Source organism: Barbus barbus, assembly GCF_936440315.1.
Source record: "Barbus barbus genome assembly, chromosome: 13".
NCBI classification, from domain to species: Eukaryota; Metazoa; Chordata; class Actinopteri; order Cypriniformes; family Cyprinidae; genus Barbus; species Barbus barbus.
Window position 1 is genome coordinate 32157501 of NC_136741.1, and position 14946 is coordinate 32172446.

At 36.0% G+C, this 14946-nt stretch overlaps 1 protein-coding gene and 1 long non-coding RNA gene across 2 annotated transcripts; one reads left to right on the forward strand and one right to left on the reverse strand.

The window, feature by feature from the left end:
* Window positions 1-2418: 2418 nt before the first annotated feature.
* On the reverse strand, window positions 2419-8542 carry LOC306878893 (protein FAM210B, mitochondrial-like). Its single transcript, XM_079431483.1, has 3 exons — window positions 8075-8542; window positions 6091-6257; window positions 2419-3107 (listed from the first exon to the last, which is right to left on the reverse strand). Exons 1-3 carry the CDS (start codon window positions 8441-8443, stop codon window positions 2879-2881), a joined length of 765 nt encoding a protein of 254 aa, XP_079287609.1. The 5' UTR covers window positions 8444-8542; the 3' UTR covers window positions 2419-2878.
* A 1898-nt stretch (window positions 8543-10440) lies between these two features.
* LOC306878894 lies at window positions 10441-13534 on the forward strand. Its single transcript, XR_013784973.1, has 6 exons — window positions 10441-10776; window positions 10888-10983; window positions 11252-11280; window positions 11391-11574; window positions 11694-11818; window positions 12931-13534. It is a non-coding gene; the product is annotated as an uncharacterized lncRNA (long non-coding RNA).
* Window positions 13535-14946: the final 1412 nt, after the last annotated feature.

Sequence of the window (14946 nt, forward strand, 5' to 3'; positions counted from 1 at the left end):
ATTGACCAGCAAACTCGCCTGACCTGAAGCCCATAGAGAATCTATGAGGTATTGTCAAGAGGAAGATGAGAGACACCAGACCCAACAATGCAGATGACCTGAAGGCCGCTATCAAAGCAACCTGGGCTTCCATTACACCTCAGCAGTGCCACAAACTGATCACCTCCACGCCACGCTGCACTGAGGCAGTAATTAAAGCAAAAGGAGCCTCTACCAAGTATATACTTTTTTTACTGATCTTATGTAATATAAAAATTTTCTGAGACACTGAATTTTGCCATAATCATCAAAATTTCAAGAAATAAAGGCTTGAAATATTTCACTCTATGTGTAATGAATCTATATAATATATGGGTTTCACGTTCTGAAATGAGACAAAAAATATTGACCTTTTTCATGATATTCAAATACACTCACACACTCTCTCTCTCTCTCTCTCACACACACACACTCTCTCTCTCACACACACACTCTCTCTCTCTCACACACACACTCTCTCTCTCACACACACACACACACACTCTCTCTCTCTCACACACACACTCTCTCTCTCTCTCTCACACACACACACTCTCTCTCTCACACACACACTCTCTCTCACACACACACACACTCTCTCTCTCACACACACACACACACACACACGCATCTGAGATGCAAGATTAATACTGTAAATATAAAGATGAGGTTAATTTAACTAGAAGTCATTAAATCAACAGTAGTTACTATGATTTATGATGTTTAGTGTTCTTTGACGTAATAAATCTGCTTCAGAAGCGTCTCTTTCTGTGATAAACACTCATTGCTGATTAATCATGGAGGAATATTAATATTGGGATCAGAACAGAATAATGCTGATCAAACACTGACACCTGCTGGAGACTGAAGGTACTGCGACTCATGCATCTGTGTTAGCTGCAGTTTATACAGGTCAGTGTTAAAGTTCTTCAGTTTCTTCCCCCTGACTAGACGAACTGTGTTTATCTATGGAACTGTGTCTTGCACAATAAAATAAAGTTACAGGTTTTCATTTTGGGTGAACTATCCCTTTAACATAGTTTAGTTTTTTCTCTCCTATGGAGTATTGCTGAAGAGTTTTGCGATATCTCAGAAATATCAGTCATTTCTGAGCACTAGAGAGCGCTGCTGATATAATGATGGCTTTAGATCACAAACAGTTTGCTTTTACTCCATGTGAAGCATTTCCAGAAGCCAGAATCATGAATAAATACAGATATTGCTGCACAAGCATGTTCTGGATCCCTTTCTGCTGTGCTTTATTTCTCAAGAATATCTCAAGGAAAGTCATAATACATACTTTCTTCAAAATATATGAAAATATGGTCAATTCAGACTGTGGTTTTTTTTTTTTTGGATAAAATGTTAGAAGAAAAAGAAAAAGAAAAGTTCTTTACAAGTAAATATGTTTGGGACTATTCCTCAGATCGTTTTCCAAGAGTGACAGCCAATCTTATGAGTAAATAAAGATGGCCTATAAATAAACTGCTCCGTGTGAGATTGTGAAGTACTTTAGAAAAACATTAAAAACGTAGAAGCCATTTAGTGGTCATGTTTCATATCTAGAAAGGAAAACTTATGCTCCTCTGTTAAAATAGTTACTATTGTAATGCAGTCCTGAGTTGCATCTGTATTGAAGTGGCACCATTCCGCTTCAAACCTTGCTCTGTTATTATTATCATTATTAAACATCATTTTTGTTTTATTTTTTATATTTTTGTAGGAATACGTGTGCCATGCAACGTTGATATGTTCCTGGTCTTAAGTTGTAAATGTGCAAAATATGTAATAAAAAGGAGGTTTTAAAAACAGTCTTTTTTTTCTTCTTTTCTGGGAAATGTTTCCTTTTTCTTTTTTATGTAACAAAAAAACATCTACAGTATGCTGAGAATGACTTGAGAATTTATTTGCTTTTAAATGTGAAAAGTCTAGCTATTGACATGATATAAATATAGATCTTCTCTACATTAAATTACATAATCATCAGAATTGCATGAATGAATTGTGGTGTATATTGTTATTTTGATGTTTTAAATGAGGTTCTGTGTGCAGAATAATAAACTGAAGACCAGGAGACATCAGAATCAAACATTTATGTATAAAGTAGTGCGGTCAAATGATTAATCGCATCCAAAATAAACGCTTTTGTTTACATAATGTGTGTGCTGTGTATATATATATATATAATATATAAATACACACACAAACAGTATATATTTAGAAAATATTTACACTCTTATAAATATATTTAATATATAAACATAACATGTTTCTTAAATGCTATAACATGCATGTGTTTGTATTTATATATACACACAGTACACACACGTAAACAAAGACTTATTTAGGATGTGATTAATCGTTTGACAGCACTAATAAAAAGAAAACAGTTAGTGCTTCTAGGGCAAATATTTTATTATATAATTAAACAGCCAAATATAACATTGACTTCACAATATTAAGATTTTCAATTATATTACACTGAGATTTTCAATATAATTAAAGTTCAAAATGGTCCTGAAATCTCCTAAAAATCCTGTCTGATAGAGGCGATGAATATTAGTGTGAACTAAATCAGTTCAACTGTCTTAGAATAAGACAAACCAAGACATTACAGTCCTTCATTAACTCCTCAATTTACAAAAATCACAGCTGATAAAATCCATGTCAACAGACTTCACGTAACTGTGACTGTAGAGCTTAAAACTTACAATCATGAAAGCAGTGGTGTTGAGAGAGGCACTCGATGCATGTTTCCACCCAAAGCGTTCACCTTTGATTTCTGTGCGTCTGAGGAGCTGTCCGCTCTGGAGAAGCACTGGATGAGTTAGTGTCATGGGTTGAGTGTGAATAGAGGAGCTTATGAGCGTGTGGTGGGTCTGTTTGGGCCGGCTCTGAAGAGTCCCGTCTTCCTGAGGTGTCTGACGATCAGAGGAACACACACCAGCGTGATGCTGATCCGCAGCGGAGCGAAGAGCTTGTGCACGGCGTACGCTAACACAAACGTGCTGGTGCTGGCCGCCAACCGCGACTGAACCACCGACTCACTGAAGCCCAGCTTACACAACAGAGCGGTCACGTCCAGCCCACTGCAACACACACACACACACACACACACACATCAGAGCAGACACCACCGCAGGTATTTTATATCCATCGCTGGTATTGCTCATTTGTAAGTCACTTCAGATAAAAGCATCTGCTAATGTAAACACAATGAACCACAACAGGCAGTGCATTAGTGATTTTACCACGGTACAATCAGAGTAACACATGATCGAGCAATAAATAATAATGAAAAATATATATGGATGATTTCAAATATGAAACACTAAATATAAAATAAATTGTTTATTTATAAACTAAATAAATAAATTAAAATAAATTAAAAAATAAATAAATATATATCAGGGGTGTACAGTACACAAATATGACGGTTCGGTATGTACCTCGGTTTTAACGTCACGGTTTGGCATGATTTCGGTACAGCAGGGGGAAACTAAACTTTATTTTCTTTTATTTTTTTATAAATAGTGGTTTACTGAACAAGTTGCTCTCTTTAAATACATTCAGTTATAGTTTAAATTCTTAGAAATAAAAATCTACCCCAGCTTATGCTTAAAACTATGGGAGCCCTTTGACATTATAAGGTTATAATAACCCAAACTTAAATTTAATTACTATTTATTTTTAAATAGATGATCAACACTCAACAAAAAAAAAGTATGCAAATTGTTCAATGCAGTTTTAAAATTAACTTATAAATAATCAAATTTCTTGGCTGTGTTAAAATATATTTTATTACACATGGCTGTCATAGCATTGTTTCATAACAGATTAATTTAAACATGCATTAAATAATTAAAACTAACAGGTTTAGTAAAATATAATGAGTATATGGTGTAATATTTGGCAAAATGCTGGTCTCTAGACTTCATTTCTCTAGTGAACTAACGAGCTGTGGACACTGATGATGACTTGCTGAGGTAAATTAAATGCTACGTGACATTTTATTCCCACACTGTTGTGTTGATGTGTTTCTGTGGTTGAAACACTGATTGAGCGATTACACCAGGATGAGATGTTCAGTCATGTTTACTGGCAGTCAAACTAGTGGGAGAGTGGGGACGGTTACAGCACTTTTGCATTTCCTTTAGTTTTTCAGAGACTGTTTGCATTAGAAAGCCAGAATTGTAATACAATACAGACACATCAGTCGGCTACTCACCCACATTGCTGTAACACGTGCACATATGATTATACACACAATTATCTGACCCCACAGCAGGGGACGGTTGCAACATTCATTCAAATGTAATTAAACCCATTCTTAAATATCATCTAAAATCACTTTAATGTGATCACTTTAAATCTAAAATCGGTTAGCTCATATCACATCTAACCGTGTAAATTATTGTTATACTTTATTCTCAAATTATTAATGTTAACAACATCAGCATTGATGAGTATAGGGAGTATTATCGTGTAGATTTCAATTTCTGTACAGTCTAATCTAATTGTCATAGCATTCGAAATTCATATTAAGAAATTATTTTAACCCAAAAAGCAAACTATGCTCCCTTCGAACTGGTTGTTTTATGTAATCCCAGGCTATCTGTAATCAGAAGCACATTTAAAACTGGAATAATTTCATTTAATTCACATGTGTTTCATAAACACAATCCTTTCTGGATTACAATCCGCCGTCAAAATGATACATTTAATTATTATAGCTGCTGTGAGAAAAAGGCTATAAACGATCTGCCGCCTGCAGTATCCTCACACGCGATAGCCTGCTAGCCGGGAAACTTCTTCATGTTTACAGACGTGACGTAATGACGCAGTGCCATGCTCGAACGTCCCGTGAAAACCTACCCGTACCACTCAAATCAGAAAACATTATTATAAGATAACCGTTGTGAATCGAGCTGGTTATGGACTTGCTCAAATATTGGTTTCAGATCATTTTTAACCCAAAAACAAAAAAACTAAACAAAAAAAAAAAGTTACAGACTGCAGCTTTAACTAAAATAAAAGTTAAATGAAAACCATAAAAACAAAAACACTTTAATTACTTGAAAAGAAAAAAAAAAGAGAAAAGTAAAAAAAAAAAAAATTTTAAAAAAACATTTTTTTAAAAATGTTTCAGATAGTTGCAAAGACAACACTTATTTTAATTCAGTTTAATTTGATGTCCTAAAATATCTGAAACTAAAACTTAAAACTGTATAGACATACAAAACTATTCTACAAAATTACTCAACATTTAAGTGAAATTAAAATAGAAAATAAAAAAAATTAAAAATGAACAAAAACTATAATAGTCTTGCAATGATACTAACATAACACTGGCTCAAATAAAATAATGACATTAATAATGCAATATTTTTTCACGTAACAGGTTATTAACTAAACTATTTAATTTACAGGTTTGGTACATTAGTATAGAAGCAGACTAGCTACAGTCAACAAAATATAATCTAAATGTTTTACTTTTTGTCATTTATTTTTAAGAAAGAGTTATAGTATCAAAGAAATAAATAGGAAATCATTAAACAATGGAACAAGTGGTATACATAGTTAGAAAATGAATTTGCATAGATATACACACTATATGGACAAAAGTGTTGGACACCCCCTTCTTTAGAACAGAAAAGCACTTCCAAAATGTGCAACAAAGATGGAAACACAATTCATGCATTTAAAACTGTATTCCCATCTCTGTTGCAACAGTTCTGGATGTGTCTAAAATGACTGTATCCATATGCACAAGTCATTGGTGTTTGGTGATGAGTTTTTGGCTTTTAAAGTCACAGCAGAGGTTCAGTCATGTCTTTCTGAGCCGTGTCTTATACACAGAGACACTGTCATGTTAGAATAGAAAGGGTTCTGTCCAAACTGTTGCTATAAAATTAGAAGCACACAATTCCCTAGAATATCACTATATGCTTAAACATTAATATTTGTACTAAAGTAGTCAAACCTGTTCATTAGAAGGGGGTGCCGATACTTTTGTCTATAGTGTATTTGATTAAGTAGCTTTGACTGTTTTGTTAAACAAATGAATCTGACCTGGATATGGCGAGGTAGAACATTCCCAGAGAAATGAGCGAGATTCCAATGTGGAAGGAGACGCCGACGGCGCCGTACTCCTTAAACACCTTCCTGAGCTGCTGCATCTTACTGGGCTTCTCATCTGACCTCTGACCTTCAGCACCGGACACAGACGACACCTGATCCTGTTGAGACACCAAAGATTATCACACTACAGAGATTCGAGATGAAGCCCATGAGCCTCACACTGAATCAGGCCTGCCAAATCTGCCAAAGACCCCACTGTGAGGGGCTTAACAGACCACAACCAATCAGAATGCAGAAGCTCTGGAGTGACTCCCTCAAGAGCCAATGAGTGCAGTGCTACTGTGAGCAGCATGAGTGAGTGAGGATTCACATGTGAGATCCTGCAGCACAAAAGCAGTCATGAGTAACACAGGTATATCTGTAGCAATAGCCAACAATACATTGTATGGATCAAAATTATACATTTCTCTTTTATGCCAGAAATCATTAGGATATTAAGTAAAGATCATGTTCTATCAAGATATTTTGTAAATTTCCTACCATAATGTATGAAAACTAAATGAGAAGGGTGTGTTTACTGGACAGATCAGTGTGTTTGTGCTGGTGCTTGAGTGACTGCGCTGGTTATGTTAACCTGTGAGCCACAAACATGACCTAACTCAACCTCCAACAACAGCCTTTCATCGCCATAGAGACGCCAGCTCTGTGTGTGTGTGTGTGTGTGTGTGTGGCAACATGCCAGTGCTTAGACAGACACAATGGTGTGTTGAGTGAGATAAGTGTGTGTGAGACGCATCTACACACGCACACACACACAGATGAGAGAGATGTTAAAGCAATCATGATGGACAAGACTACATCTATTATTCTGTGTGTGTGTGCGATATTAAATTATCTTTTAAAATTGTATTTTGACAGTTTGACTGAGCAACTGATGCCAGACAGAACTGATGCAGAATCCCAGCAAATGAGATTAATCTGAAAGTTACATTTATTGCATATGAATATTTACATATCTTCAATTAAAACATAGGTAATTAAATACGTCATCACAAATGTCTCAATTAACCTATAGTTTTTAATAAAAGCAAAGATGTCTGAAATATGCATCTAATTCATGCAAATACTGAATAATAACCTCTTCAATTACAATAAATATTAAATTTAAAAATAACATTATTTTAACAAAATGCTACTCTGTGACCAATCTTATCCCAAAAGTTTTCATTTTATCTTTTATTTTTTAAAAAGGTAAATGTAAAAAAAATCTCATTAACAAATGGACAGAAACACCAAATTTTATGAATTATTTATCACCTTTTTTAATAGTTTGTTTTTGTAACATTGTGTATAATGCTTGGGCAATATTATATGTAAACAATCAAGCCAATAAAGTTCTTTACAACAAACTTATTGTGAACAAAAGAGCTAGAAACTGATTGAGGAATGTTTGTTTAGACATAAATAACCTTCAGAAACCCAGAAGCTCCTTAAATCAGTCAGACAGACTCTGTGTTTGTAACCAGATGCAACATGTGCACTCAACTCATTTATATGAAGTTAAATAGGATTTATGAAGCTAAAGTCAAAGGAAGGAAGCAGATGTCCGTGAAGGCATTAGTTTGACAGAACAGTGAAAGTGAAAGATGCCTGGATCAGCTGTTGAAGTAGAACTAGACAAAGCAGGCAATGCATGATAACACAGCAGCCCAGAATACCGTGCACTTCAGTCCTGCAGCAGAACTCAGAAATACAGCAATGCATGTCCGGTCAGAGGAAGTCAAATCACAACAATATAAGCATTGAGAAGAAAACATGACATGCAACCCGTTCAAAGAGCGCATGAGAGCCTCTACAAGCGTTCTGCAAACAATACGACACGATCAAGAACACTAGAACCCGCGGAATCCACCGGTCAGTGCTGGAAATATTAATAAACAACACTTTCATCAGAACTCCTGAAGACTTGACGTACCGTTTGAATGTTGGGAGCGCGTTCGTCTTGTGTTTTTCTCGATGATCGTCTCGTTTGGATCGCGACAGGAGCTGAAGAACGAACCGATAGAACCGACTCGAGTTCACGGAGTTTAAGAACGTTCCTCGGCGCGGCAGAGTTCAGAGAGAACGCCGCCATTCGCGCGTGAGCAACGAGATCCGGCGGAGAATCGTGTAAACGAGAACCGAATAGAACGGCTTTGCTTTCCGTTAATCTCCGGTAAACACGAGAGCAGCGGTAGTTACGCAATGAGCGGCTCGTGTCGAGTAGCGTTACTTGCAGACGCTGCGATAATAAAGCCGCTCCAGAAACGTTCCTCCGACAATGAAACATCGCTCCGACATACATAGACGAGAATAACACTAAATATGATACGAACGTGACGAGCCTCAGCTGATCGATGATCAGTCCGCGAAGTCCCGCCTCCCTCCGTTCAAACACACGCACTCACTCACTCACTCGCGCGCACTGAGAGCGTTCTGAACGAGTCGAGCTCGAATAAGAGCTGCAGCAGGTGCAAGAACCGACTGAGTACAGGGCGGTGAAACGCTTTGTTATGTAGAGCATCACAGTTATATGTGTGACCCTGGACCACAAAAACAGTCATAAGGGTCATATCCTGTTATGATAGCACAATATTTGTCTGAGATACAACTATTTGAAAATCTGGAATCTGAGGGTGCAAAAAAATCTAAATATTGAGAAAATCTCCTTTAAAGTTGTTCAAATGAAGTTCTTAGCAATGCATATTACTAATCAAAAATGAAGTTTTGATATATTTACGGTAGGACATGTACTAAATATCTTCATGGAACATGATCTTAATATCCTAATGATTTTTGGCATAAAAGAGAAATGTATAATTTTGATCCATACAATGTATTGTTGTCTATTGCTACAGATATACCTGTGTTACTCATGACTGCTTTTGTGCTGCAGGGACAGGAATGATATGAGAACATTAGGGCCTGTAGATAGGAAGTGTGTGTAATTTAAATAAATAAATAAATAAATGCAATTATAGGTTCAGAAAAAACATATTTTTCCCCTCAAACAGTCCGGGGTAAAACTCCCCCAGGGGCAATTACTGTGCTTATTCTGTTCTGAACATCAAATCGTTTTTTTCCATCAAAATGGATTCTAACAAGTCGATGGAATAAAAATGTTTTGACTTTTTTAAACAGAACGTGTAAACATTACCTAAAGTTAGCATCAGGTAGCTAGTTAGCATTACCTAACAGAATTGTTCAAATAGGCTATTATAACTTTGTAATTCATAATTATTGATCATCTTTTTCATTTTAAGCTAAAACTGGCTGTAAAGCTTTGTCAGACTGGGGCTCATTTCACTCCATCTGTGGAGCAAAACACACACGGAACAAATTTAGTTTTTGTTCAAAATCTAATAACATGAAAACTTTTTTGTACTTGGTTTATAATTTGTGTCATTGTGTCACTAAAACTATGATAACATTTCTAACATGTACTTACTATTATAAGAACAATAAATGATGCATAATAACATGCAAGCTAAACCCTAAACCTAACTGTATAGCAAGTACATAGTTAATTAATATTACTCAGTACTTAAATGAGTAATTACACTGGAACAAACACACCTTAAAATAAAGTCTAATAAATGAAACTAATCAGTTACTGAGAAGAAATGTTCATGATAACAAAGTGGGGTTACATCTGAATTTTCACACACACACACACACACAAACACACACACACTTTTAATTGATTTCTTTCATAAATTGCATTGACTGCTCTAAAATATGAGACACAGAATAGGACGCATGCTCATAACGGTTTAATTTCCTATTTGGGTTATTGTAGATTATTTGATTTATTTTTTTAAATTAACATTTTTTTCCAAGGCATTGTTAGATGCCAGTGTTTCTATGCAAAGATCTGATTTCAAAAACAGTATCATAGCTATTTCTTGTTATGATTTTAAATCTGTATTTAGCTTCAGAAGGTTATCCCTGCTGCCGGGTGGGAATGTCTGAATAAACAGTTGAAATCATTAGAAATTTAGAAAAGCAATCTGTCGCATTAATAAATTAATTGAAATAGTTATTACATTTTAAATAGAGTAATTTGTAATCTGCAACATTTCCAAAGTAACCCTCCCAGTAATGACATCGAAGAGCTGTGCGGTGTAATCTGAGCAGTCTTTTGCTTTTCAGATCCGGGTGTAAAACAATCTCTGTCTTGACATGTTAATCATTCAGGCAAACTGCCCAGGAATGAAACTGAACCCTGAGTTCAGAGCCAGCATCAGTGAAGCTGCAGTGTGTATTAAGAGCAGTGCTCTGTAGTCATTCTTGTGTCCACAGGATGTGGTGAAACTGTGACACTCCACAAGCTGTCTGAAGCTGAAGGACAGAAGAGAGAGACACTCACGCAGCACACACACACACACACACACACACCAGATGAGATCCGTGCATCAGACTGAAGATCTCTGATCAGTGGAAAGAGACACAGGGCCAGTGTTTGTTTTAGTGATTGCTGTGTTTGGTCGCAGCGGCTCAAGGCAGGAACTGAATCAGCACATCATCAGTGCATAATACACATATGATCATGCATCACTTCCAAATATTTTGACCTTTGTTCCTGATTCTGAATATGTCATCATCTGTCTGGATGCTTTTCAATTTATTTCTTCAAAGGTAAAACTCCTCTTGTCAAGCCACTATTAAAAATCTTGTTAATTAGCCTATACCTGCCTGGTTAAATAAAGGCATAATAATAATTATAATAATAAAACCACAGTGTTACAGGTAACCAACACTTGCCGGTGTTATTTGCAACATCCTGGTATTTATGCAGCGCTGTCACTGAAGAATCTTCAAGTCTCAGTTTCAGAATAGCAACTGGTAAGTCAAGCTACCTCAGTGTTTGTATTTTATACACTTTCTGTGTGGAAATGCAGTTATGTACTTGTTAGTTAAATGACTTAAGACAGAGGGACGAATTTTAAATTTGGGCGGATCAATCGTGGTTGTTTGTGGAGTTCGTCGAACTAAGCAGTAACTTACTTTCTTGACTTCTATATGTAGTCTATATGTAATAGTTATTCTATATTTCTATCTTTGAATGTTATTTTAAGTAATTTAATGTACGCCGCGTTTTGCACTTTCACAGACATTAAGTAGCTGTATGCCCATGGACATGTAAGTTAACCTTAAGTTTCATTTTGGGTGAACTCTTCCTTAAATAATGTTCTGCTCCTTGCTTACTTTTTTTTTTTTTTTTTTTTTTCCCATGTATCTTAATGTTTTAGATTCTTCAAGACTTCAGCCTTCTCTTTGGACCTGAAACGTCTGCTAGACTTCTAGAAAGGTGGCCATCATACAAACCAAAGTTGATAAAGGAGGCATCAATGCTTGCATCGACACCGTATCTGGAACAGCTTTTACAATCAGCCAGAGAGGAACAAGGGGAATCCTGTGACGACATCTTGAAAAGTATTTATATATTATATATTTTTGCATAATTTATTTTTGTAATGTTTTTTTTTGTTGTCGATTAAATTAAATTTGTATGACATACTAGTTTTTAGTAGTTGAATCAATTGTTTTTGCAGGTTGGGACAGTGATATGTCCACTTTACTTCTGCTGTTGCACGTCCTGTCACCTCAACCAGCTGGGAGAAAGAGGACTAAGATCAGTGCACGTCAAGCCGTGGATCACCTCGTAGATTTTCATAAGGTGTGTTATGATTTCATGAATTTGTACATACTCTAAACTCCATAAATCACTGAACTGAATATGTTCTTTTGAATATATTCTGGTATTTGATTTAGGGATGCCAACGATTAATCAACAATTGATTAATTGTCGATAATCCTTTAAACTGATTAAGCATGGACGCCATTAAAGGATTAGTTCACTCCAGAATGAAAATTTCCTAATAATTTTCTAACCCATTGTCATCCAGGATGTTCATTCTTTTCTTTAGTCAAGAATAAATTAAGATATAAATTAAGGTTTTTGAGGAAAACATTCCAGGATTCTTCTCCATATAGACGAGATCAACAGGTTTAGTTTCAGTGCAGCTTCAGAGGGCTCTACACGATCCAAGCCGGGGAATAAGGGTCTTATCTAGCGAAATTATCATTTTCTTAAAATACAGAAATGTATATACTTTTTGTCCACAAATTCTTGTCTTGCAGTATGACTTTCTTGCGTTACGTAGACTACTGTGTCGGTGCAGTTTACGTTCCGTTGAGTAAGACTAGATGTTCCCTTGTCTAGTTAGGCTCTCGACATTAAGTATAATAATTGCTTTCTATTTGAATATATTTTAAAATGTAATTTAGTCCTGTGATTTCAAAGCTGAATTTTTGGCATCATTTCCTAGTTGAAACGCCTTGATGCAGATCTGGCAAAGAGTGCAAGTTGAGTATATGTGTTTAAAAAGTATATGTTTTTTATTTTTTATAGTGTAAAGCCCTTTGAAACTGCAATTTGAACCTTTGCTGACATGGATGCACGCATGTACCATTTGCCAGTGCGCTATTGATGCGTTGTATATTAGCCATTACATAATAATTAAATGGCTCTATTAAGTTATCATTCACTGATTATTTTGTATAATCCTAGCCTTTTATTTACAATAAAAACATTTTCTTTGGGTGAGTATATTTGCGTTTTGAGTGTCATTTGCACATCCTGTCATGCCCGTGATGTACCACTGTGACACATCTAGCATTATTATAGTTAATGATTAATCAATTAATTGATCGTTAATTTTATTGACGATGGATCATGGGAATTTGTAGAAATTGACATTCTTAATGTGATTGCAATTCTTTTTTCAGTCATGCCGGAGTCTTGAAGAGCACTTGGATGCAGATGAACGTCGGCAGCCGTATCTTCTTGCATCAGGAACCAGCAGACGAGTCTTTAGCACTAAAGCATCAGTTAGCTATAGCTTATCATTGGGAGTCACTTAACATCAGAGGTATTGAGTCAGGGCCAGTGAAAACGCAAATGTTGGGTGAATTAAATCATGATGAAGTGGTTTGTGCACATTTTCAACTTGACAGCTCTGATACAGTACTTCATACTGCATGGGTAAGATGCAGTGGAATTGAATCGGTGTGGATCTGTTGTTTGTATTGATGTGGTGGATGAAATGCCATTGTTTTGTAAAGTAGTTGCAATTATCCTAAGAAAGGAAGAAATACATTTTCTCTTGATGCAAATGGAGGCCATTTTTATTGAGCATCTGCATGCATTTCAGGTTAAAGGACTTGATAATTTTTGCATTGTAAAGCAACATGAACTGCAGCACCCCAAGCCCTTTGACCTTCAGATGTCATATGACTCCGATTCGTTCTTGTATGTTGTTACAGATTGATGCATTTTGTAGAGCACTGAAACTGCATGTGCTATGTTGTTAAATAAACAGTTGTGGCTTTGAAGGGTTTTGTTTAGCCTTTTTTTTTTTATTCTCAACATGTAACAGTTTAACATTTTACAACAGTTTGGAGTTTAAAACACTTATTGCAGTGTTGTTATTGAACTCTAATAGTGTTACATTTTAACACCATATTAGTGTTGGTAATATCAACACTTTTGAAAGAGTTACATTAACACTCATGTGGTGGTATCCATATATACACTAACAAAGCGTTAAATTTAACTCTCTTGTTGTTAAATTTTCGATTTCTGATTTGCTGTGTAGTTCCCAGAAATATTGGCAGAAGATTCCACTTTTTGAGGAAGTTGTAGGAACTATGGAAAGGTTCCTCCGGTGCGAAAGCATCTTAAAGGATAAGTGCACTTCCAGAATAAAAATTCCCTGATAATTTACTCACCCCCGTGTCATCCAAGATGTTCATGTCTGTCTATCTTCAGTCGCAAAGAAATTAAGTTTTTGAGGAAAATATTCCAGGATTTTCTCCATATAGTGGAAAGGAAGAAAGGCATGAACACATTGGATGACACGGGGGTGAGTAAATTATCAGGGAATTTTTATGGACCCTTTTCACAAGACTGTGATGATGCATTTAACGGTCATCAGCATCGTAAATCCTCAAACGTTTTTTTATAAATACAGTGCCCTCCAAAAGTATTGGAACAGTAAGACAAAATTGCTCTGTTGGCTGTGGAGTCAAGACATTTACAAATATGATTAAAAGATGAATATGAGACAAAACTACAGAATGTCACATTTTATTATTAGCCGTTTCAACATGCAGATGTTTTACCAGCTAAGAAGTTCAGCACTTTTAGAGTTTCATCCCTCTATCTGATGAGAGCATAAGTACTGGAGCAGTTGCCTCTCAGGTCTTTCTAAGTGATCAGCTGTGTCCTGTTGCATTAATTCTTCAGATATTAAAAGCAGGGAATGTGTCGTATCAGTTATATCCATTACTTCTGTATGAATCTTGCATTCGATGATGACACACAAACCAGGATGAAGACGAGGGAGCTGACTTTGAGAGAAAAGTAAGCAATTTGGATGCTAAAAGAAAAGAGGAAGTCAGTTAGAGCTCTAGCAAAAACAAAGGGCATGGAGAAATCAAGAGTTTGGAAACCATCAGCAACCAACAACGACCTGATCGGCTGAGAAAACAACAGTAGTTGATGACAGACAAATCATAAAAGCTGTGAAAATGAACCCTAAAAGACGTGTCTGTAAAATCAGCAACAACTTCCAGAAAGCTGGGGTGATGCTCTGACAATCTACTGTCCTCAGGAGACTTTGACACAGAATTACAGATGCTACACAGCAAGATGCAAACCTCTGACCAGCACCAAACATAGAAAGACAAGATTAGAGTTTGCAAAAAAGCAAAAGCCCTGAGTTCAGAGCCAGCATCAGTGAA